Raw genomic sequence first — 24,983 nt, 5'->3', positions numbered from 1 at the left:
CTGCTGCGGCGTGACCCTCCGGCCTCCTGTGTGATGTCGGTGACGTGGCAGTCGCAGCTCTGTGTGTCGCTAGTGTGTAGCAGCTCCGAGGGAGGTGGTCCTTCCCAGCTTAGACCTGCTCCTGCGCTCAGCATCCCCCCTGGAGACTCTCCCCTGTTTCCTCGTTGAGATTCCTCTTGTGAGCCCGTATCTCCAGAAACGAAGACGCCACTGAGTATCCGGCTGGCGGGGGGAGGGGGGGGCATATTTGAGTCTCATTCTTCAAACTCTTCTTCCTTTTTTTTTCTTTTTTCTTTTCCCATTTTGGAAATTCCAGCCCTCCCAGACTCCCTGGCCGCCGCGTTCCCAGGAAGGTGAGCGTGATGCCCCGAGCTGGCAGCAGAGGGCGCCCGTGCCCCACAATCTTGGCACCAAGCGTCCCCGCCGGGGCTGGGCGGGTCGCACATTTGCCTGCAGCCGCAGGGACCTCGAGGGGCTGCCCCTTGGGGGGGGGGGGGCTGGCCCCGGGCCAGTTCAGTGTGGTCGGAGATGGCTGTGGGCGCCAAGGCTGTCACGGGAGACATTTCCGTGGAGTCTTCCATGGAACGGAGTCTTCCCTGGCTGGGAAGGAGTTTGCTTCCCCAGTCGTCTGCTTCAAGCGAGGGAGACCCATGGCACAGGCCGGCCTCAGCGGCAAGGGTGGGGGGCGAGCTTTCCAGGGCACCGCCCACTCAGCCCCTCCCGGTAAACTCTTCCCACATCGGGGGCCCCCAGTCACCCTCCTAGAGGGAAAGCCGTTACTGCTTTATGGCCTGAAGCCTTGAGATCATTGGGGGGAAGGATCCTTCAGAGCCCGAACCCCAGTATTTTGGATTACATCAGTGGTGGCAAATTCTCACTCTGGGAGCGTAGATTTGATGTTTGGAAACAGCCAAGACTCATTCAGAGCCTGACCAATTAAATAGATGAGGTGGGTATGAAAGTTCCGAGCCCGGGGCCTGATGTAGGGTGGGGTTTATCTGGGTCACGCGGGAGTTCTTGTCCTTGTTATTGGACGAGCTTTTAAGGTAGAACCATGAGATCATTGTTCTTAGGGGGCCTCTAAAGCAGCTCTGGAGATAAATGTAAAAGAGGACTTTCAAAAAAAAAATAAAATTGTAGCAAAAGTCTTAAAGAAGGTTTCAAAGCTAAATGCGGTTCCTTTGCCCAGGTTCCGTATTGATTTAAAAACACCCTTCATATTATTTTTCTGTTTGTTCATTGTTTATGCCAGTCCCCCGATGTACAGATATTTCTTGGGCACGGAATATACAGTTAGCCGAGAAGACAGGTGCAAAGATGTTGGAGGCGGGGTCGTGCTTGATACGTATGGGCAGTGACAGGGGCTGAGTTCCCCGGACTGCCCACCATGTGTTTCCTGGCTCAGGTCTCTGAATTTCTAGTGCCTTGCTTTCTTCCTCCTTAAAATGAAGATAACAGGGGCGCCTGGGTGGCTCCGTTGGTCTTCGGCTCAGGTCATGATCTCGTGGCTCATGAATTCAAGCCCCATATCGGGCTCTCTGCTGTCAGTGCAGAGCCCGCTTCTGATTCTTGCCCCCCCCCCGCCCCCCGCCCTCTGCTCCACTCATTCTCTCTCCCTCTCTCTCTGTCACACAAAATAAACTTTTAAAACAAATGAAGATAACAAAAGTTCTCTTGCCCACTTCTCCCAGGCCAAATTACAGTCACAGATCTTTTTGTGCTGTGTAAACTCTAAAGTGCTACATAACGTATCATTGTAGCCCTTGATCCTTGTGCCTTGTTCATTTCTCGGCGGTAAGTTCCCTGAAGGCCAAGAACATGCCTCAACGTCTTGGGCCCCGCCCACTGTGCCCGTGAAGAGTGACTTGACAGACAACGGAGACCTTACGCCTGCTGGTAACAATCCACCGGAAGATGGTTTCCCGGCTGACGGCTCCAGCGGGGAGGCTCCTGGGCTCGCTGCTGGACCGTGCTACTCGCAACAGGCTTCCACTGAACATTTATTGAGTGCCAAGCCCCGGCTGGGCGCTCTGCTCATTGCTGTCGTGGATACGCAGTTGAATCCGGCATGATCTCTGTTCTCGAGGCGTTTACAAGTAAAATTGATTGTTTATACCGCCAGTCAAGAATGTAAAACACGGTGTAGACGTGTGCAGAATCCGGGCACAAATAATGATGAAATTAGAAGGATGGAGAGATCGGGAAACGGGCCAGAGGCATGTGACACCTGCACTGGTCTGGAGCAGGAAGGGCAGGTGCATCAGTGGTGCAGGGGGAGGACGGCTCAGCGAAGACACTCACCAGGGGCCGGAGGAAGAGCTGAACCGGCCGGAGCTGGGTGCACCGTGGGATGTGCGAGAAAGGGAAGGCTGGCAGGTTTTTCTTTGGGGCCTCGCCCTGGAGAGCCTTGACAGCCCTGCTAAAGAGCCTTGGCCGGTCTCAGAGGTGAAACGAAAACTTTGTGGCTGAGGCACTGGGCCGCGGAGCTCCGACTCCTGGGCTCAGTCCAAGGGGACAGCCAAGGCTGAGGGCCGAGTGACCCAGGAAGGCAAAGCCAAGGTGGTGCCTGCCCCCCAGCGCCACTTCTGGGTAACGCAGCCGGTACTGGGAAGCAACGGAAGTCGCTGGGATGCATGCAGGGAAAGCCTTTCTTTCCTTCCAGCCACCGCCTCCACGCCTGCTCTGTGAGGCCTCCACTGCTTGCCTGTGTGCAGAGACCTTTCCAGATGCCAACCGCACATCGCATCCAAAGCCTCGTCCTGTCGGGCCTGACCGCTGCCTGGGGACCTGCATGGGGGGGTGGGAGAGGAGGGCAATTCTCTGACGGCTCCTTCCTCTCCCTCCCCTTCCCTGGGGTCCTCCCCTCTGTAACCGGGGAACGGGGCCTGGGAGGAAGGATGGCAAGAGGGGAAGCTCTTAAGGATGGAGTGTTGTCAGTGGCCTCCACGTGGCAAGCACCCAGCAGAGGGCTCTCTCCAGGGGCACACGGGAGTTCCTCAGGAGGCCCGTGGGGGACGCTACCCTGCCTAGTAACCAGGTATGGGCAGCACTTGCTCTGCTGACTCACGTCTGATGCGATAGCTTCCCCCGTTTGACCCCTAAGTCACTGCCCCCGATAGCTCAACCTCTTACTGCTCCCCACCCCCCAGCCTTGCTTGACAGGCGTTCTCTTGAGCTTGGTACCTTCCGGATAGTCTAAGCGCAACTACCTTGCGGAGTATTAACTTGGCTCATAGAAAATGCCACATCCCGACCAGACCGAGCACAGAGGACGGGGGAACGCGCACCGCCGCCCTCTCCCTTGTCCTGCGTCACCCTCGAGATGGATTCCTGTCTTCAGAGCTCTCTAGTCAAGAGGAAGGCTTCGGTCTCTGTGTTCACGAGGATCCCCGAGTCCCTCACTCCCATCAGGGCAACGCGGGGTTTCTGCCGCTGAGCAAGCAGCCAGCCAGGAGGAGGGGACAGCCTCCCTTCCTACCAGTACCCCCTTCTTATAGGCCCAGTCCCAGGGAGGGGTCTTTTGTGCTCCTCGTTCGGCTTGGGTATGGGGGGTGGCTCCCTCCGCCTGGAGGAGTGGGGCAAAGCCACAGCACTGCCCCCCAAGCACCCCTCCTTCTTAGGATCTTCCTTCTTAAATTTCAATCTTCTCTGAATACAGGCTCAAGAAGAAATCTAAGGTAAAAGTTACAGAATCAGTTCTTCTAGCTTAATAAGTTCATGTGGGTGCATCTAGTAATTCCTCTAGAACATGTGGGAGCCTCCTGGCCTCACCTTGGGGCTTTAGCCAAAATTCTGAAACCCAGGAAAGAGCCATTTGACTTTCTGTTCCGTTAGTGATGCCTTAGAGCAGTTTCTTAGTCTCAGCCCTCTTGACCTTTGGGGCCAGACGCCTCTTTGTTGCAGGGGCCCGGCCGGAGACCCACGAGGTCTCCCAAGTCGTGACAATCTCTTCGGGCATCGCTAAACCTTCCTCGGGGGCAGAACTGCCCCCTGGTGACCACCGCTGCTTAATAGACAAGAGGAAGTCACTGCAAGTTTTTGTGCAAAGAAGTAACATAAACCAATAATCACATGCCATTTGGCTGGTTTCGCTGAACCATATGAACAGGCGTGGTCAAGGCCAAGAAACGTTAGCTGTGCAGAGGACAGCTTTTCAGTCCTCCCTGCGCGTGTATGCAGGAATGTCACGAGATGCTGTCGCTGATGTGACACGGACCATCCGAGGAAGGCGGGGGCAGGGGGCGACGGTGCCACGGATGCAGGGTTGGGGGGGGCTTCCATGGGGGGTGGCTATAGGGCTGAGGCGTGGAGGCGTGGGGGAGAGGGGTCAGGCGTGAGGGGGAGGCTTGTCCCTGGAGTCTAGGACCTTCTTTTCAGAGCAGGAATCTCGTAGAAATATTTGGATCGATAATCATGTAAGTGAAGCTAATTGAGAGCTCACCGCATCACCCCGCTTGGTTCTCTCCACGAGCCTGGTGCCATTATCTGTCTCAGTTCCCAAAGTCAGAAACTAAGCTTAAGCCACTTGCCCGAGTCGCTGAGACCAGAGGTGAAATTCTGATGGCGGCTGGCAGGACACCCACACCCTCGCGGGGAGCCCTCGCGGGGAGCCCCGGCAGCTTCCTTGGAACCCGGTCCTCCCGGCTCCCACAAGGCTCGCCCTGCAGTCTACACTGTCAGCCGTGCTGGGGGACGGGGGCGGGGAGGGGGACTTACTGCCATCGCACTCAGGAAGGTACAAACGAGAAGAAAAGTGTTAACCCAGACTAGAAACCAGAACTTTCTGGTTCCTTGTGTACAAACACGTCGGGCGATCCTGACCAGGTTGTGGAAGAGGACGTTCTAGTCATCCCCGAAACCCGGGATGCCAGTTTTGACTACGGTCTCACCCTCCAGAAGGAAATTAATTGAAAGCTTTGCTTTACCCTTCTACGCCAGGTAATGTGATAAAAGCTTCACACGCGTTATCTTACACATGATCCTCACAAAAACCCCAGAGCAAATAGAGTTGTCCCATTTTACGGATCGGCTCATCGAGGCTTAGTGAGATTTAAGTCCATCACGAAAGGCACAGACCCCGACCGTGTCTTGTGCCAAATCACGTGCCCTCACGCTGGACTCTGTGCATCCGTTTATCTTTTTACCCTTATAAGGTGCGTATTATTACTGACGTTTACAAATAAAGGCAACAGGTGCCAGAGAGGTTGAGCAACTTCCCCGCAAACACAGGAGGACCAGCCTGTAGTTCCGGGAGCAGACTCTAGCTGGCTGCCTCCAGCATCCAACCTCTGCCCACCTTGGCCCTGTCTCTACGAAAACCCCGAGCAACACAAGGCTGAGTCCCTCGATTTTGTTACCTGTGTCAGCAGCCTGGGTTGTGGCGCTCAGGAAACACTAGTCAGCACCAATGGGACGACGTGCTGTCTCCACGGCCGACTCCTCCGGTGACCAGGCGAGTGGAAGGAGGAGGGGTTTCTCCCTGGGGAGGCTTCTCATGGCTGCTGCGGAGTTGAGCCTTAAAGAAGATGGAACATCCACTCAGTCGCTCGTCTTGGAGTGTGAGGGGGAAAGGGTCAGGAGGGAGGCGGCCTTTGGGGCCCCGGATGTCACGGAGCCAGCCCGGGAAGAGACACCTGCCCGTCTCTGGCCAAGCTCCGTGTCTGTGGTGGCAGCTCAGGGGACACCGCCTGGCGGGTGCACAGACACCCCCCCGCTGGGCCCCCATCAGGCTGAACTCTGCTCTAGGCAACAGCCACGGTTCTTTGCGGGAGGGATCAAAGGTGAGGACGGGACTCGGCTTACCACGAACGTTACCATGAATGGCGGGCCATGTTGGGTTCCCCTGGAAGCCACGTGCAGCTGAACGTTTCCAGTGAGCTATGCTGGCCGAAGGGGGAGGTCAATTAAATCTTAGTCACCCCACAACCCCAGTCGCTTTCATCACGGTTCACAGGAAATGTAGATAAAAAAGAAAAGGAAAAAAAGAGACAGCATAATCAAGATTTTAATTCCATTGCTTAATGTCCAAGGATAAAGGATCCCTACACTTTCCCCAGGAATAAAACAATTTTAATTTCTCAAAATTGTGTGCCCACTGACGGATGTGTTTGGACTGGAGAGTTAGCCCTAGGGTGTTCTGAGAGGACAAGGTGTTGATGGGGAATAAAGCAACTGTCATCCACAATGCCCTTTAGGAAATTCTTTCCAGTTACATGGACCCCAATTCAAAAACACACATTTGCTATGTGTCTGCTGTGTGCAAGACCCTGGGTCAGGTTCTGGTGTACAGAGAAGGTAAGTCGGCCTGACATGTGCAGTTGTTCGTGTTGTACACTGCACAGCCCTAGCAGGTGTCATGTAAAGCACAGCACAGATTTGTGTATCCATTAAGTCCTGTTCCTGTAGATGGCAGGAAGGTGACTCAAAGAAGATGGGATATATACGTGTGTGTGTGTGTGTGTGTGTGTGTGTGTGCGTGCGTGTGCGTGTGTGTAGTCTAGCTGTGGTATCAGACATGGCCCTCAAGGAGCTCACTGTCCAGCAGACAGTAGGACTCTAGGACCACAAGGAAATCACTCAGAGGCTAAATGCTGGGAGAGGTTTCCTCTTTCCCTTTTAAGAATAGGCTATGTAGGGCCAGATAATGATGGAAAACAAATTAGATGTTCTCTGGTCGTTTTGCTAATGTTGCCAGTTAACAACAGAAAATTCCTTTCCTTTGTTACTACCCCCTATCAACTCTCCTGATCCCAGAATCTTCCTCCATCCAGATAGCATCTTCTCGTGGCCTTATGCTCAACTGCTCTCAAACAGGACAAGGCTGTTTGTACTCGTTATTCTTAGGAGGAAGGAGGAAAGAAAAAACAAAGCGAGCTCATTCTGAAAGACAATGTGTCTTACCACTCTCCCCAGGGGCTAAGCTGGCTGGGGACAGCTTAGACTCAGGCTGCCGAACTGTGGGACTGATTTACCGTTTCAGGGCCACAGCCCCATTCCCCAGCCCCCAACAACTTTCTTCCCACAGCTGAGAAAACTTCCCCCCATAACAATAACACACCCCGTGCTCCAGGCAATGTCAGCATCGTATATATTATTTTATTATTCGCTCGTTTGCTTTCCATGGCAAGTGAAAAAATAATTTAAACCAATTATATGTACAGAGGCTTGGTGAGTTTTTCCAAGAACTTCCAGAAAGATCCCCAGCCCCTCAGATTGCAAAGAAGGGTTTCCTTTAACATCTGTACAAAACCACCTATAAAAGTCGCACGTGTAGAAAGGTTTCTTTATTGTAAGCATCACATTACTGGAACGGGAAAGGGTCAGGGCGGGAGGCGGCGGGACGTGTGCAGGGTGGGGGGTCCACGCACACCCGCCCCCGGGTAGTCCCAGGCTGAGGGGGCTGCGGCTGGGGGCGTTCAGGTGATTTGCAGCGGGGTCTCCAACATCTCCATGAGGAAGGTGTCAATGGGCGTGTCCCCGATGAGCTTGAAGAAAAACAGGTGCTCCAGGCACTTCAGGCCAATGGAGCGCAGGGCCGGGAGGCGCAGCAGCAGCTTGGCAAACCTGCAGGGGCGGAGGGTGGGGGGCGAAAGGGCGTCAGGAGCCCGGTGGCCGCTCCGGTTCGCCTGGTCTCCCCGACCAACCCACGTGGGAGAGAGAGCCTGGAAGGGGACACTGGGGCGGCTAGACAAGCTCTACTCCTAGGAAGCTTCAGCAATGGACTTTTAATTTTTTTTAATGTTTATTTATGTTTGAGAGAGAGAGAGAGAGAGGGAGAGACAGAGGGTGAGCAGGGGAGGGGCAGAGAGAGAGGGGGACGCAGAATCTGAAGCAGGCTCCAGGCTCCGAGCTGTCGGCACAGAGCCCGACGGGGGGCCCGAACTCACCAACCGCGACATCATATCACGACCTAGAGCCCAGGTCGGAGGCTTACCCGACCGAGCCACCCAGGTGCCCCCGCAATGGAGTTTTTAAAGGGGAAGCCGAACCCTGTGGCCTCTTGAGAGTGTTCTGAAATCTGCGCCCACGTCCCGGGATCCCGGGCAGGAGCAAGAGCCAGGCTCTGGCTCATCTCCCACCAACGAGCTGGGGCTCCCTATGTCCCCACCCCGCCCGGGGCTGCCTGCGAAGGTCTGCGGGGATGCCGGGAACGGAGGAGACACGGCTGTGCTGACCTGCGGTGGCCGTCGCCACTCACGTGCACGTGGGGGCACCTGCTGGGGCACCGCCAGGCCTCGCGGAGGTTCTGGAACACGAGGTGAGCGAGGGCGGGGCCGGCGGCCCTTACCGCCCGGGCTGAGTCCGCCTTTCCTCTCACCACCCCTCCCCCAACAGACCACGGGGCGGGGGGGGGGGGGGGGGGAGTCACCAAGGTTTGTTACCAGCTCGCAAGCAGTTGTTACCAACGCGAAGGAGGTGCTTCCTTTAAGCAGGAGGAGAGTGGGGTGCAATATACTAGTCTCGCCCCCGAGGGCAGTGTAGGGACACAACACACACGTGTGCAAACACACACTCGCGCCTGACACACGTTAGGTAGACCCACTCACACATTCTCACGCACCCTTATACACACTCACCCACACCTGCCTCACACATGTCACACATATACACGTGTGTGCACACACCCTCTTACCCACCCTCACAGACGTGAGCTTGTGCACACGCCCACCTACGCACACTCACACATTCTCCTACACTCTCACGTGCCCGCACACGTGCACTCTCTCCCACACGCATGCACTCACGTGCGTGTGCTGCACATTCCTGTACAACCAAGGACCTTGGCTGTGAGGTTCACCTCAGGGAGAGAGGCCTGTGTGTGAACTAGCCTCACATCTGCACATCCTCCTGGGTGCCCTCGATTTGCTGTGTTTTCCAACCTGCCTCGGTGGCCCTTCTCCATCTCTCAGAATCCTTTTTTTGCCAATAAAGCTGATTTTTAATGTTATTAATAATAACTGGCAATCCAGTCGCTCATAACTTCCAGTGAAAGGACAAGGACTGAAATCCTATCGGTCACCCCGGCCTGAAATCAGAGACTCTGGTCCGGCTGGCTCCTCACGGAGCGTCACAACATGAGTTCACGGGGGGAGTTTCAAGTTGGAATTTTAATGCTCCTGGAAAACGTGTATGTTTCTATATTCAGGCCACATGAAGTTTCAAAGAAATGGGGCAATATAAGAAAAATAAAATGGCACCATCTACAAAAAATCGGGATTACTTCTTTACCTAGAAACATTAAAGGTCTTAATCAGTTAAGCATCTGACTTTGGCTCAGGTCATGATCTCACAGTTTGTGGGTTCGAGACCCAAGTCGGGCTCTGTGCTGACAGCTCAGAGCCTGGAGCCTGCTTCGGGTTCTGTGTCTCCCTCTCTCTCTCTCTGCCCTTCCCCTGCTCACGCTCTGTGTCTCTCTTTCAAAAATAAATGTTAAAAAAATTTTTTTAAGAAAAATTAGTCTATCCCAAAGCCACACAACCCTTCAGAAACTTCTGCAGGGTGTCCCCAAGCAGGAAGAGCCATTTAGGTAAAGGCTGAGCTCCTGGTCCTGACTCTACCACGAAAGACTTTTATGGAATTAGATGAAGGGAATGGCTTCTCCGTAAAGTACAAAGAGAGGCTGAGACAGAACTCTGAAAATGTATCGTTCGCTCTAAAGATGCCCGCGTTTTACAATCCACAAAATGCTAAATACACTAGGGGACTGCTGTCTCAGCTGACTGGCCCTGACTTAGGGGCTGAGATCGGGACTGGAAACCAACACGCCCGTGAAGGGCCACAGCCCTGGGGACAGACGCCGCGTGCCTCCCTCACGTGCTCGGCAGCCACAGCCTTTGAGGTGCCTGCCACAAGAGAGAGACAATGTGCCTGCGTCCTCCTGAGTTCTGATCTCTGCTTCGCTGGAGCAAAGCGCACTTCCGAAGTGTTTCCAGGGAGTGGCAGCCCAGTACCACGGAGAGCACCCGGCCGTGCCGGCCCTCCTTCCACCTGTTCCTGCCCAGCCGAGGTGACCAGCCTTCAGCACGCTTACCTACCTGCCTGAGCCAAGTGACATCCCCGATGCACCTGCTCATCCTCAGGGTGGTCCCCCTCTGTCCAGGCTGTGCCGGACACACCCCGGGGACACGAGGGGGCCCCGCCTCTACACCCCCTTCCCTGCCCTTCCAGGTCCCACCCCAGTCCGGCCAACAAGGAGGCAGCTGGGACCCCCTGGCAGGCCCGTTCCTAGGAAAACGGGTAAATTCCAAAGTTTTGAAAGTAACATTCAGTGGAAACAACCTAAATGTTCCACGGGCCAATGGCTAAATACATTAAGATCCGTCCACCCCGTGAAACGTTACAGAATCACTGAAAATGATAATTTTGTACCTTTCGGCATCGGATAAAGTAGCTAAAAACGGCTAAGAGAAGGAAAATAATACACCAAACTGTACGATTTCATGTCTGTAAATGCACGTTTCTGTGCACACAGGCACTGACACGCAAAAATACTGGAAAAATATATACTCCCAAAATGTAGGATTCGTCTTGTCCCGCGGGGGCAGAGCAGAAAGCCAGGCAGCGGCCCTGGAAAGCACAAGCTCTCTGAAGCCAGACAGACCTGAGTTCACCTCCCAGCCCCACTGCACACCAGCTCCACAATGCCGGGCAAGTGCCTTACCCTTTCCGGCCCTGGTGCCTCGCTAGAAACTGGAGACACTGAGACCCGCCTTCATTTCTGCATTTGCTCATCCGGGCAACATTTACAGCCCTATACTATGTGCCCGGCACTGCTTTAGGCTCTAACATTGGAGCGGGGAACGGCGAACAGGACAGGATCTCTGGTGTCACGGAGCCAATGTTTCGGCAGCTTTCAGCTCGTTACAAAGATTAAAGAACAGTTGAAAACCCTAGACGGCACCTGCTGCACGTTACCAGGTATGCGGGGCAGGAAGAGGCCTCACCTCGGCCATTAGATTCTTCCCGCACTCTCTCTCTCACCTGCCAGGTTGTTCCGGATACTTCTGCTTCGTGTAGGCCTCGAGGGTGGCATAAACCTTCTCTCGCAGAGTCTCTACCTCCGAGGGGTTGGACAGACCCTTGGCATCTGAAAAAGAAGACTGATTTAGCCTGTGGGGACACATCTCAGGTGGACACCCTTCCAGAGAGGCTGTCCCCGTTCACTCTGGCCTCTGCCCCAAGAGTTACTAGATAGAGACGCCCTGGGTGGGGAACAACAGTGAAAGACACCAAGCTGGTCCCCTGGGCCCCCCAGCTCTCCCTCTCTGTGCCCAGTCCACCCAATAGACTCCTGGAGCAAAGGCTGAAAACGCTGTTGATGGCCAAAGGCAGCCACTACCGACTCCAAGGAGGAGAGTTTTACTCTATCCGCTCATTCTAGAACGATTGCATCCCCACATTTACTGAGTGCCTCCCATGGGCTAAGCCCAGACTGAATGACGACATGGCGTACAAAAGCCAGATCCACTCACGTGCCGCATCAGCTAACGAACCGCCTGATTCCTGGGCTGAAGCCTGTGCAGAAGTCACCATGAAATTCTGAACGGTCATCCTTCCTGACCCCCAGCGGCATGTGAGGAAGCCGATCCCTTCCTCCTCCTTGAATCGCTTCTCTTCCCTGGGCCACCAGGACATCACTCCTCCACTTCTCTCCCTGCCCCTCACTGGCCTGTCTCGGGCTCCTTGGCTGGTTCTTCCCTTTCTCCCCAGCCCCTACATGAGGGTGCACCCCTGGGCCCACCTCTGCCCAGCCCCCTTCTCTGCCCCACTTCACTGACCGCCTACGTGAGCTCACACCTGTCTCAGAGTCTCGTGTGCCTGGTAGAGGCTGACAGCTCTCGAAGGCACATCTCCGGTCCTGACTTCTCCTCTGAGTCCCAGACTCATGAACACTAGCTTCCTGGACAGCTACTCTTGGATGTCTACTATCCATCTGAAAAACTTTTTTTAAGTAATGGGTTTTTTTTTTTCAATGTTTATTTATTTTTGAGACAGAGAGAACCAGCATGGGAGGGGCAGAGAGAGAGGGAAATGGAATCTGAAGCAGGCTTCAGGCTCCCAGCTGTCCGCACAGAGCCTGACACGAGGCTGGAACCCACGAACCGTGAGATCATGACCTGAGTCGAAGTCGGAAGCTTAACCGACGGAGCCACCCAGGCGCACCAGAGATTGACTTTTTAATTTAAAAACACCCAGTGCTCATCCCAACAAGTGCCCTCCTTAATGCCCATCACCCATTTAGCCCATCCCCCCCCCACCACCCCTCCAGCAACCCTCAGTTTGGTCTCTGTGTTTATGAGTCTCTTCTGGTTCACGTCCCTCTCTGTGTTTACTTATTTTTGCTTCCCTTCCTCTGTGTTCATCTGTTTTGTTTCTCAAGTTCCACATATGAGTGAAATCATACGGTATCTGTCTTTCTCTAACTGACTCACTTTGCTTAGCACAATACACTCTCCTTCCATCCACATTGTTACATATCCCCCTGAGGTTTTCATGTCCAGAGACAAAGTCCTAATTCCTACCCCCCCTGCCCTTAGGATCCCCCACGTCAGCAAACAAAACTCCATTTTCACAATAACTCGGGAAAATGAACCCCAAACCCCTGAGAATTCTATTTAACACCTCTCTTTTCACACTCTATCTCTAATCCCTCCGCAAACCCCACCGGCTTTGCCTAAAACTATCCGCCAAATCTGATCCTTCCGACCACCTCCTTCACCGTGACCCCGGGCCACTGCCGCCTTCCCCACTCGTCCCCAAATATGCACACTCCGTGCTCCTTCAAGACGCCCGCAAGACAGGCTCTAGGAGTCGGAACCGCGAAGGATCGACTCCCGGCCCTGCCTGCTCCGCCTCAGCTGAGCTGGGGGACGTCAGAACGCGGGAGCGCCGCGGCAGAGCTCGGAGGAGGGCGAACCACTGCCCAGTCACCTGGGTTAAACAGCACGATGGCCCGCAGGCACCCCAGCTCCGCCTTGTCCATCTGCATGTCTTTCATTTTGGAGACCAGCTCAGTCAGGACTCTGTTCACAGGACACAATGACAGGCGATGAGAAAACCGTGAACACCAGGCCAGGGGCGGATGAGACGCACGCACCCCACGCTCCTTATGTCCCCATCCCGTGTCCCAGATGATGCGGCAGGTGCTAGGGGCGCAGAGACGAAGAGGGTGCCGTCCCCGAGCTCCAGGAGCTCCCAGTCTCACTGAGGAAACAGGGAAACAACGCGCAGCAACACGAAGCCGTGAGCAAAGTCCAAGGGAGCACCGAGGGGGAAGCAGTGAACTCTGGGGGTTGGGGGGGGGGGAGGGCGGCGCTGGAAAGGCAGCCTGGAGGACTGGAAATCAGTAGAAAGGTAGCAGGCTAAGCAGGGCGAGGGGTGGCCCGTCTAGAGGGACACAGCAGAGGGCAGCCTCCAGGGAGAGGGTGGAAATCTCCATGACGACGGCGGAGTCCATCAAAGACCCTGTTGGTCCCTGCATGGCCTCTGCGTGTTGTGGGAAGGGGCAGGGAGGGAGTAGAGACGCCTTGGGTGGACATTCACGTGGCCTGGAAATCCATTTACAACGGAGGGTGGGAAGGGGCCACAGGGCCCCGGCCCCCGGCCCAGAGGCTATTTTCAACCCTATCCTCGCCGGATAGGCTTACCGGCTGCCAGTCCCCTTGCCCCACACCATTCATCCCTACTCATTCCGTTCATCTCTCTGAATCACATGCCTTAAATTTCCTTCAGCACCATTTAAGGCGCAGGATGCCAGGCTGGGGCTCCTGCTGCGGCCCTTCTCCAGAGACCCTGCGACCGAGTCCAGCAAAAACCTCAGCTCATCTTCCCCGACTCCCGAAGTCAGGTCCTGGCTGCTTACCTCCATCCCGGCCCCCTGGCAGTTGAACCTCCCCCGCCCCCGCCCCCGGGTCATGTCAACGATCCAGTCTCTCCTTTGGAAACCCGCAGAGGTAACAGGTTCGCCCTCCTGCCCCAGCAACCGTGCTGGCCCCTGCCTGGCTCCACCTCCATCTCGTCATTTCAACCTTTCTTGTAATCCACGCACGCGCGCACACACACGCACACGCCCTGGAAGCAAACGAGAGCCACCGGTCATTCCTTCCTGGGTCTATGTTCCGATGTGTTCCATGGTCTCCGCTTCTTGCCCCGTGCAGATGTGTGGGTGGACCATCCTACGTCCCAGCGCTGCCCACAGGTCCACACACCCACACGCCCACGGCACCTGACGCACGCGCACATGCACAGGCGCGCACACACGCACAGACGCGCACACACGCACAGGCACACACGCACAGGCGCGCATGCGCACACGCACGCACAGGCACACGCACGCCCAGGCACGCGCACACCCAGGCACGCTCGCGCACACGCACGCACTGGAAGCAGACGAGAGCCACCTGTCAAAGATGGAGCCGACCCCAGCGCTGTGGGCGCTGCTGCGGTGGACATGTAAGCCGGTGGCCAGAAGGATGCCGTCCTGCACGGAGACGGAGCGGTGGGAGAAGGAGGCAATTAGCAGTTCGTTCCACCCTGCAAGGAGAAGGAGGAGGCCTTGAGGGAAAACTGACCGCATTCTCGCTTCACCAATCATCATCCGAGGCACGAATTGTCGCCCCCGTATAACAAAAGCAGAAACAGAAATCCAAGGAGGTTGAAAACCAGCTCCAGACGATACAGCTCATGAGTGAAGAAACAGGATAAGACGGGGGTCCCCTGACTCATGACTCTGCACTTCCCCCCCTCCCCCCCCCAGTCTCCCCCAGGACAGCTCAGAATGGCAGCTTGAGGATCAGGACACTTCTCCTCCCCCATCCCAGTCAATCGACAAATACGGGTTGAACATTTCACAGGTAATCGTCAACATGTTAGCTGCCACGGTGGATAAAGTGAGGATACCTCTGCCCCCAGCACCTGACAACTCAGTTTTATTTCTTTGGTGCTCGCTGTCTGGCAGGACCCAGCACAGCGTGTAGCTTTCAGTCAACACTCAGAGACTCTTCATTATCTAACAGGGATGAAGTGAGGGGACTGGCTTCCAATGCTTAGCCAATCTTTATGAAATTTCCCTGCTGGCGCGGTGACAGAGGAGAGCGGTGGCACATGTCAGCTGCACAATGTTCCAGAAATGGAAGCCGAGAGAGAATATAGCACACAGAATCTGAAAATAGGAAGGGACCCTGGGGGCGCCTGGGTGGCTCAGTTAAGCGTCCCACCTCGGCTCAGGTCAGGATCTCACGGTTCGGAAGTTCGAGCCTTGAGTAGGGCTCTGTGCTGAAAGCTCAGAGCCTGGAGCCTGCTTTGGATTCTGTGTCTCCCTCTCACTCTCTCTGCCCCTCCCCTGCTCACACTCTGTCTCTCTCTCTCAAAATAAATAAATAAACTTAAAAAAAAAAAAAAGGAAGGAACCCTGGATAAATAAGCTTGAGAAAAAAAAAAAATCCTTGGCTTCTCTCATCTCACCTGTGAAATGGGAAAACCTCTATTTTCCAATTTTACAACACTGCTTTGGACTGTCGTCAATAAAACTGACTTAACTGTATTTGAAAATTAAATGCCAATTATAAAACCACGGTAAAATTTACACGGAAGAAGAGTCTCACCCTCCATTAACAATGTTTCATTTGGGAATAAAGGGTTTGGGGGAGGGCCACCCAAACTTAAGAGCCTATAATTAATATGTAAAGACTAACCCTGGATGGGGTTATCCTGTCCTCAACACGGCACACGGCTTGGATCGGTTACAGCCTCACTGGGTGACTTGCTTTAGGATCCCAAGGGTAATTTCAAAATGGCAGCCCATCGGGGCGCCTGGGTGGCACAGTCGGTTAAGCGTCCGACTTCAGGTCACGATCTCGCGGTCCGTGAGTTCGAGCCCCGCGTCGGGCTCTGGGCTGATGGCTCAGAGCCTGGAGCCTGTTTCCGATTCTGTGTCTCCCTCTCTCTCTGCCCCTCCCCCGTTCATGCTCTGTCTCTCTCTGTCCCCAAAATAAATAAACGTTGAAAAAAAAAATTAAAAAAAAAATGGCAGCCCAAGCGATTGGCCCAAGGAAACCCAAGCCCCGATGTCCTTTACCTGCCCGGAGCAGGATGACCTGGTCCTCCAAGGTGAGGTCAGAGAAGTGGGGGATGCGCTTGGCCCATTCGACAAGAGTGAAAAGCTGCTTATCAGCAGCATGGCATATGTTCGTGACAGGGTCGTTCGTCTAAAAACAAACCCAGAGCCCTGTGAGGGGAAGATTCCAGGACTCTTGTCCGCCCCTCGCCCATCTCCAGCCCAAGAGAGAAGTGGGAGGCGGGGGGAGGTCTCAGACCACTGACCGAGTTCTCCACATTCATGTCACCATAGGATTCCGTCTTTGGTTCAACAGCAAGCTCCGCTTCTAGAATCCTCTCCACAGGCATATCTTCATGGCCACTACTGGCACATTCGGCCTCACTCTCGGCCCGCTCCCGGCTCCTCTGCCTTTCTTCTTGCACAGCTGGCACACGAGAGGACAGGCAGATGTTACCACATGCCCAGGACAACTGTGGGAAAGCGAGTTACCTACCGGAGCCGAGCCTCAGTTTCCTCATCTGTCATGTGGGTATCCTTGCGGTCCCTGACCAGAGGGGTTGCGATGTTGACAGACAAGACAAAGAAAGGAAAGCGACTGGCTTATGCGTGGGCAGAACTGTGGGTTTTTTAGTTCGCATCCTTTCCCGTTCGTTATGGTGACCAGTCTAAGAAGTCTGCATTTAAAATTTTAATAACCTCTGATTCTGCCCTCTCTTTTAATGAGCCACGTTCTCCATGATCTCTCTTCAGTCTCCTGGACTTTACCTCTTGCTGCTACCTCTAATAAGCTGCGGGCATGCGATAGTTAAGTGGCAAGGACATTACTTGGAAAATCCCTCTGTCAGGTCCTATGCATCAGCCTTGGCATTCACGTCCCATTAGGTCTGCCCCTAATGCACCAGCCTGAACACAACATCACCTGATCCGACTTGTCAGGGAAGATCTTCAGGGAGCCATGAGGGTATTTAGTAAGTGAGGAGGTGGAGGAATGTCACCTAGATGACATTTCAGAATCAGCGGCTGGTTTGGGGGGTGGGGAAGGGTAGGCAGGCAGAGGTGCGGGCTGGAATCATCTCAGCCTCCCCAAACTTAGGGTTTTTTTTTTTACCAAAGTTCATTCTAACCCCCAGAACCCTAAGCGTCCATGCATTAGGATGCCAGGCAGACCCCCTTGCCAATTCTGTCCTCTTCACTGACAAACACTCTCTGTTGGGTTAGTTTCCATAATCTACAAAGCTGTGGTTTCCATCTTCCTTTCCCCAGCATTAAGGAGCAAAATTCAATATTGGTACGCTTTTTTTTTTAATCTCAAGAATCAATAAAATTATATTCGAAGCCGGTGGCTAATCTGGAATTCAGTGATAGCTACTTCACTAGCAACTTCTAACCTTCAGCTTCTGTCCTTTCCTCCCCTGGGGCCCACCCCCGATGGCACAAAGGCTGTAGAATGAGCTGGAATCAGACGCTGGACATCCAGTTTGTCATGCAAGTGACATCAGTGACCTTCCAAGGTAGGTCAGAGAAGGCTATGCCTACAAAAACACAACTCACACTCCAAAGTCTCCAGTAGAGACACATCAAAATGCCTCAAGATGAGAATGATATTCAGTGGTTGGGACGGAGGGAGGGAGGGAGGGCAGGAAGGAAGGAGTGGAGGGAGAAATAGAAGAGAGAATAAAGGAGGGCAGTGACAAAAAGAAGAAACAGAAGAGAGAGAGAATGAAGAGAAATTAGGAAAGAAGAGAGCAAAAGTCATGCACTTTGGAGTCCAAGGAGTCTTTAGATGTCTCCTCCAACTCCTAGTTTCTCTTTCTCCCTCATCCTTCCTTCCTGTCCACTCTGTCAGTCTTCATTCTCAGACAGCATACAGACATATATGTATTTATATTATCAGCTGGATTTGCTGGTTAAAGTTGAACGCCTCTGGTATTAATTTCTTTAAGATAGGTTAATAGGCTTCTATTTGCCTCGATTTTAAAAGATGGGGAAAAAGCAAACTCAGTGAAGTTCCTTCCGCGGTCCTCAACTGATTTCTTCTGTGGATTTGTAACACGGAAGGAGAATAACCTTCAAGCTTCAAAGGAAATAACCTTGGCTTCTGGGAATTAGATTCTAATTCCAATCTTGCCATTAAGCGAGGGATTCTTTGCTCTTCCCCTCTCCACTCTGTGCTGTAAATCTTACTGTCACAGAAGAGGAGTCATATATCTGTTGCTGGAAGAAACCTTCGATGTGGCCGACATTCTGAGCCTGCCCTACAACATACTTCAGGATATATCCAGGGGACACTGGGTGATCTAACATGGTACCAAATTCCTGCCTTGGGACAGAACTTTATCCATTAGCCCAACATGTATTTATTGGACATGCTCTATAATAACCAAAATTTATTGAATTCTTTTCTCTGTCAGGAATTATGCTCAACACTTTATACAGATGATATTTCATTTAATCCCCATAATCACCCTCTCAAGGACTATGAGCCACAGAGTAGTTATGTAACCTGCCAGAGGTCACAGAGCTAAGAAAAAATGGCGCCAACATGTAGACCCAGGCTGATGGCCTTCTGAGCCCACCTCTCACCCCCCTGTACCACCTCTGAGGCTCTGGGCTAGCGGTACTAATAAAGACCACACAGGGCTCATGGGGATATCGAATACTACCCACTAATTGCCACAAAAGTAGTCCATTATCTACCCAAACTGTATTAAATGACCAGATATCATGGAAACGGACTTCCCCTAAGACCCCTGAGGATTGTGTGGTCACCTGGAAGTCAGAGGGCCCCAGTCCTGTATCAGTTCTGCTACTAGCTCACCATGGAAGCTTAGGCAGTTCCCCAGACTCTTAGAATCTATGTTTCTTCTTTGAGGAAACAAAGGTGTCACATCCGAGAATATCAATGGCCACTCCGGCTTCCCCATTAGGTACCCTAAAAAGGCAATGGGTCCTGGTCCCTGGCTCCTGGCAGACACATTCCGAGCCCATTCCACTTCCATCTTTTTCTACCTGTTTTTGATAGTTTCTCTCAGCTAACTGTTCCAGAATTTTGTTATTCTTGTCTTCAAGGCAGTGTCCAACCTGAGCCCCCAGTTCTGTACATTGAGGTCAGAAACGATAGGGGTGAAGGAAAGGCTGTCAGGCAGCCTTCTGGAAATGGCCCTTCATGCAGCCAGATGAGGAATTGATTCACTCCTTTGTCTTTTCATCAGGGTAAATAGTACCAATTCCTTTAGAAATTTCTCTAGGAGCCTCTTTCCCCTCCTACATTTCACTACTCAGCTCTTCATTACTCCTCATTTCTCCACATTCTTCTCAAAAATGCAGAAGCCAAAACTAGACACCTGTCCGTGAAAGAATCAGAACAGTGCCAAGTTTACAGGAAGGACTGCCCAGGCCCTTAGAATTCACAAGTCCCCGTCTGCCTTACTTTAACGAAAGAACCACACTTCCCGCCATGTGACCTGTGCACCAACCACTCTGACTGTAATGGAGCTGAGGGCTGCTGAGGCTGAGTTTTGAGAGACAGATGGTGAAGCAATAGAAATGGCCATTTCTCTGGCTGAAGGCTTTCACCTGCCTTTAACTCAGTCTCATCTGCATCAGGAAAACCATTATTTTTCCAAGTCAACCTGAAACTTATCTGTCCTGGGAGGCAAATGTGACCCTGGCAGCAAACAAGCTCTTGCTGATGCGAGACTTTCTTTGGGGTCATTAACCTTATGTTTGACCATTATGGTGGCAGAAGCTTAAGGAGTATCAATTCTATCTTGGTGAAGAGAAGACAGCCTCCACCAGCTGATTTTTTCCTCATGTGTTCTGCTCTATAAGATCATTGATTCCCTGAAGGCAAGGATGACATGAGCATGAAGCAGGCACTCAGTTAATACTGGATGGATGGATGGATGGATGGATGGATGGATGGATGGAGGGATGGAGGGAGGGATGGATGGATGGAAGGAGGGATGGATGGATGGATGGATGGATGGATGGAGGGATGGATGGGTGGATGGATGGATGGATGGAATGATGGATAGATGAATGGAGGGATGGATGGGTGGAGGGAAGGAGGGAGGGAGGGAAGGAGGGAGGGATGGCGGGATGGGTCAATGGATGGATGGATGGATGGATGGATAGATGGATGGAGGGATGGATGGAAGGATGGATGGAAGGATGGATAGAGGGATGGATGGGTGGATGGAGGGATGGATAGAGGGCTGGATGGGTGGAGGGAGGGAGGGAGGGAGGGATGGAGGGATGAGTCCTTTTAGAAGCTCCTGCATTACTAAAACTTTTGGTTCCAATATTCAGTTTAAACTACTCATCCACTCATTCAGCAATTATTTATGAAGTGCCTCCTTTGTGCTAATCACTGGTGGTATAGCAGTGATGGGGGGAACGGAAAAAAAATCTTGCCTTGGTGGAAACAGATAGTAGACTAAATAAGTAAGCATGTTAGACAGTGATACCGCTGCAGGAAACAGACTAGGAAGTGTCCTGGGTGGCTGATGCAATTCTAGACAGTTGACAGTGGAGTAAAGTCTAAAGGTGGAGAAGAAGGGAGCCATGCAGGTACCTGGGAAGAGGGCACTCTAAGCAGAGAGACTGTAAGTGCCACACTCCTTGAGAAGGAGCTTCCCTGGTGGCCCAGCAGAGACCAGCAAGGCTGGACCAGAGAGACATGGGGCAGTCAGATCATGGACAACCTTGAAGTCATAACCAAGGTTTTGCTTTTTTTTTTTTTTTTTTTTTTTTCCTGAGGAAGAAGGGAAGGTATTGGAGGGTTCTGGTGCAGGAAGGGCTTGACCTGACTCACTTGTTCAAAGCCTCACTGGTTGCTCTGAAGAGTGTAGGAAGACAAAGAGGGACGCAAGGGGAGTTCTTAGGAGTCCGGGTGGATTAATACAGAAGGTAACAATGGCTTGGGTTATGCTGGCTATGTTAAAGTCATGAGACGTGGTGACGTTCTGGACATATTCTGGGGGACAGACAAGGTTTCTTCACCCACATGGAAGAGGAGTCCAACGGTTTTTCATCTGAGCAACTGAAAAACTGGCTCTTTCCTAAAATGGAGAGGACTGTGCAACAAACAGGCTAAGAGGGCAGATTATCAGGAGCCCAGGTTTGGCTCTGCCCCCTTGAGATTGCTGTCAGACAACGGAGTGCGGGCCATCTTCGTACCAGAACCCCTCTGCACCCCGGGAGGAGGGGAGACTCCAGATGGGCTCTGATCTGGGAGTACAAAGACCCACTCTGGGCTCGTCACCTACCTCTGGGACCTTGGAAAACTCACCTCCTCAGTCCATACTGGTTTCCTCCGCTGTAGAATGATGAGGGCTATTAATTACTCTAAAGGGCCCCCTCCGTCTACCTCAGACATGCTAGGCCTGCCATTTCTTTCCTTCTTGGTAGCATTCTCTCCTAGAAGGGGCTCAAAGACCTTCTCTTTGTGGATCCTTTCAATCAGCCTCCCCTCTCCTCAGAGAAAAGAAGTTCTTCAAGCATGAGGAGTCTCCCGGGACTGACTAAATGCCTTGTTCCTAGTTCCCAGACAGAGACAAGACTTCCTTACTCTGAATCTAGGAAGGCTCACCATGTACACTTGTACTTGCCTGAGTTCGTGCATTAATTAACTGCCCAATTCGATTTAGTTGTGTTACTTAACAGAAAGCCTTTTCGATTTTCTAAATGAACAGAAAGCACTTTCAGATTTTTTTTTTCATTCCATACAGCCCAGCTAAGCCACACTGTAAACTGGAAAGACGTGGAAGTTACACATGTGGGTCTCTCTGAATGAGGAGGCCGAGTCTGATTGCCCGCAACACCACGGAATACACCAGTCTCAGAGGACCTGTGGCAGCCCCGGGTTATAAAAGCCCAGAGAGACGACTCAACCCAGCGGGCTTCCCCAGTGAGGATTAGAGGCGGGAGGCCAGCTCCTCCCAGAGAGGCACTGAGGCTCCGTTTGTGGGGCTGCGCTCCGGGACCCTGAAACCGACTCGAGGACCTGCTTCCCAGGGCTCGGAAGAGCCAGGGAGAGGGTCTGGCCGGGGGATCGGGGGACCGTCCCCCCGAGCTCCAGGGCAAGGATGCGTGAGTGGGGGAGGAGGAAGGCGACACTGCTCTCTGTGCTCTGGGGCGCTCGCTGCCTGGGCAGGGGACACCCGGCCGCGGTCCCGGAGAAATCGCAAAGCGGTCTCCCCCCAGGGAATGGGGGCCTCACCTTCTCTCTTCATGCCCATCACCAGGCACTTCTGGTAGCGGCAGTACTGACAGCGATTCCGCTGACGCTTGTCAATGAGGCAGTCCTTGTTATCCCGGCACGTGTACATGAGGTCCTTGCGTATGGTTCTCTTGAAGAAGCCTTTGCAGCCTTCACAGCTATACACACCATAGTGCTTTCCTGCTCCCAGGAAAAGGCAAGAGAAAAGAAAAGAAAATGAACGCTGCGGAGACCGTCCTTGTGTTTGTCTGGATCTTTCATTCAAAAGAGCCCCCGGGCTCTCCCCCCAGGGACACTGGCACATAACCTGGACCCGGGGAGGGGACCACAAAGGGTAACCGGCAGAGAAGGCAGGCTTGATCCCAGGAAGGAGACTAAGCAGGATGAATGTGCCCTTCCTCGTGTCTTCCCTCTGGAAGGCACTCTCTGGAATGGCTAATTCCGGAGAGCATTAGAGACTCTTAAAAACTGAGAACAAACTGAGGGGTGATGGGGGAGGGGGGGGAAGGGGGGAGGGGGGGTGATGGGCATTGAGAAGGGCACCTTTTGGGATGAGCACTGGGTGTTGTATGGAAACCAATTGGACAATAAATTTCATTAAAAAAAACTGAGAACAAACTGAGGGTTGATGGGGGTGGGAGGGAGGGGAGGGTGGGTGATGGGTATTGAGGAGGGCACCTTTTGGGATGAGCACTGGGTGTTGTATGGAAACCAATCTGACAATAAATTTCATATTAAAAAAAAAGAAAAAAGAAAAAAAAGAAAAGTCTTGACCCGAGGCTTTGTTTACATTTATTTTATTAAGGCAACTCCTGTGTTTAGTTAAGCTAAATGTTCTGTCTCCATTCAAGACGTTAGTATACATAATAAATAAAAATATTTATGCTTGTGATGTATTATCTAGTGGGGGAAAAAACCTCAGCCTTCCTAATATTTCCCCATAATTGAGGCCCAAGGACATGGGAGCCCCACCGAAAAGCAGACGAGGAACCTGAGTTATGGATTTTCTAGATGCTACTGCTTGTTGGAGGAATAAATTAGTGTATGATCTCTATAGCATAATATGACATGCAGCCTTATGACATAAAGATCTTGGGGGATGACTGGGTGGCTCAGGTGGTTAAGTGTCTGACTCTTGATGTTGGCTCAGGTCATATTTCATGGTTCGTGAGTTCGAGCCCCAAGTCTGGCTCTGTGTTGATAGGGAGGAGACTGCTGAGGATTTTCTCTCTCATCTCTCTCTGCCCCTACCCCTCCTTTCTCTAAAAATAAATAAATAAACATTTAAAAACAATCAAAGAGGGGCGCCTGGGTGGCTCAGTCAGTTAAGTGTCCAACTTCAGCCGAGGTCGGGATCTCACGGTTCATGAGTTCAAGCCCCGAGTCGGGCTCTGTGCTGACAGCTCGGAGCCTGGAGCCTGCTTCGGATGCTGTGTCTCCCTCTCTCTCTCTGCCCCTCCCCTGCTCGTGCTCTGTTGTTCTCTCTCTCTCAACAATAAACATAAACATTACAAAAATAAAAAATAAAATAAAATAAAAACAATTAAAGAGACACCTACTGATCAGAACAGCTTCTCTCTTCCAGATACACATGCAACACAGTAACTCCACGGAGGGGCTTCCTGCAAAGCCAATCCTTAAAACCGAAACCATACTTTAAATTCATCCGGATTTCCGGCTACGAGCGCAGCAGCAGAAACTTACAGCCTGGGCCCCAAGCTGGACCATCCAAAAAGACCCTTTTCCTTCCACTGGGTACAATATAGCCAGGTGGTTAGTGGACCAGGTGCCATCTCTGAGACCCTCACTGTGTGGGACACCCCAGAGTGACATCTGCTTCTACATGTACCTGAGGATCTGTCCCCGCAGATGGCACAGATGTGTTTAACCAGGGATCCGGGGCTGGTTGATGGGTAGTTCATGTTTCCAATCCCAGGAAGCCCTGGTAAGGGCTTGATGTCCTCTGAAATGCTGACACTGTTGACCACGTTTAGCTGCGAGAGAAAACACACAATAAAACACAGAGCCAGGGGGCGCCTGGGTGGCGCAGTCGGTTAAGCGTCCGACTTCAGCCAGGTCACGATCTCGCGGTCCGTGAGTTCGAGCCCCGCGTCGGGCTCCGGGCTGATGGCTCAGAGCCTGGAGCCTGTTTCCGATTCTGTGTCTCCCTCTCTCTCTGCCCCTCCCCCGTTCATGCTCTGTCTCTCTCTGTCCCAAAAATAAATAAAAACGTTGGAAAAAAAAATTAAAAAAAAAAACAAAAAACAACACAGAGCCAGGGCAGACCCAACGCCTGAGACCAAAAGCAACAGGGGTATCCTTGCGGGGAGAAAAAAAAAAAAAAAAACAAGTTCTATTTCGAGAAGAGGTTTCCAAGTACAGAGTATCCAAAACTGTCCATGGGGGATATGAATTTAAGGGAGGGAGGGAGAAAAGGGGACATAGAGGAACCAAATCATTCCTAGACACCAAAACCTAAATCGAAAATCACAACACATCATCGGAGTGCTCTGCCTTCACTCATTCACTCGTCTGTTTCGTCAGAGCTAGAAATCCACCCCGGACACGCTTCAGACACACTTAGGACAAGCCAGCTGTGTGTTTTTAGATTCTGTAAAACTACTGTGTGTCTATTCAGCAGTGCTCCAAGAGGAGCTACGGCTCTTAGGCAAAAGATTTAGACTCCAAGAAAACCAAGCAAAA

The 24,983-nt window shown here is 52.5% G+C and overlaps 1 protein-coding gene across 2 annotated transcripts in view; it reads right to left on the bottom strand.

The window, feature by feature from the left end:
• Positions 1 to 7,081: 7,081 nt before the first annotated feature.
• RXRG (retinoid X receptor gamma) overlaps positions 7,082 to 24,983 on the bottom strand; it is a 44,680-nt gene continuing 26,778 nt past the window's right edge. For both annotated transcript variants that reach the window (XM_030302818.1, XM_030302820.1), the window contains 8 exons: positions 24,130 to 24,274; positions 22,281 to 22,460; positions 16,321 to 16,481; positions 16,076 to 16,205; positions 14,400 to 14,532; positions 12,931 to 13,022; positions 10,981 to 11,086; positions 7,082 to 7,563 (listed from right to left, as the gene is read on the bottom strand). In XM_030302818.1, the coding sequence (XP_030158678.1) occupies positions 7,416 to 7,563; positions 10,981 to 11,086; positions 12,931 to 13,022; positions 14,400 to 14,532; positions 16,076 to 16,205; positions 16,321 to 16,481; positions 22,281 to 22,460; positions 24,130 to 24,274 (1,095 nt within the window). In that variant the 3' untranslated portion in view covers positions 7,082 to 7,415. The remainder of the gene's footprint in view (positions 7,564 to 10,980; positions 11,087 to 12,930; positions 13,023 to 14,399; positions 14,533 to 16,075; positions 16,206 to 16,320; positions 16,482 to 22,280; positions 22,461 to 24,129; positions 24,275 to 24,983) is intronic.

The sequence above is a fragment of the Lynx canadensis genome, chromosome F1 (assembly GCF_007474595.2).
Source record: "Lynx canadensis isolate LIC74 chromosome F1, mLynCan4.pri.v2, whole genome shotgun sequence".
Taxonomy (NCBI): Eukaryota; Metazoa; Chordata; class Mammalia; order Carnivora; family Felidae; genus Lynx; species Lynx canadensis.
This window is presented reverse-complemented; position numbering and strand designations above follow the sequence as displayed.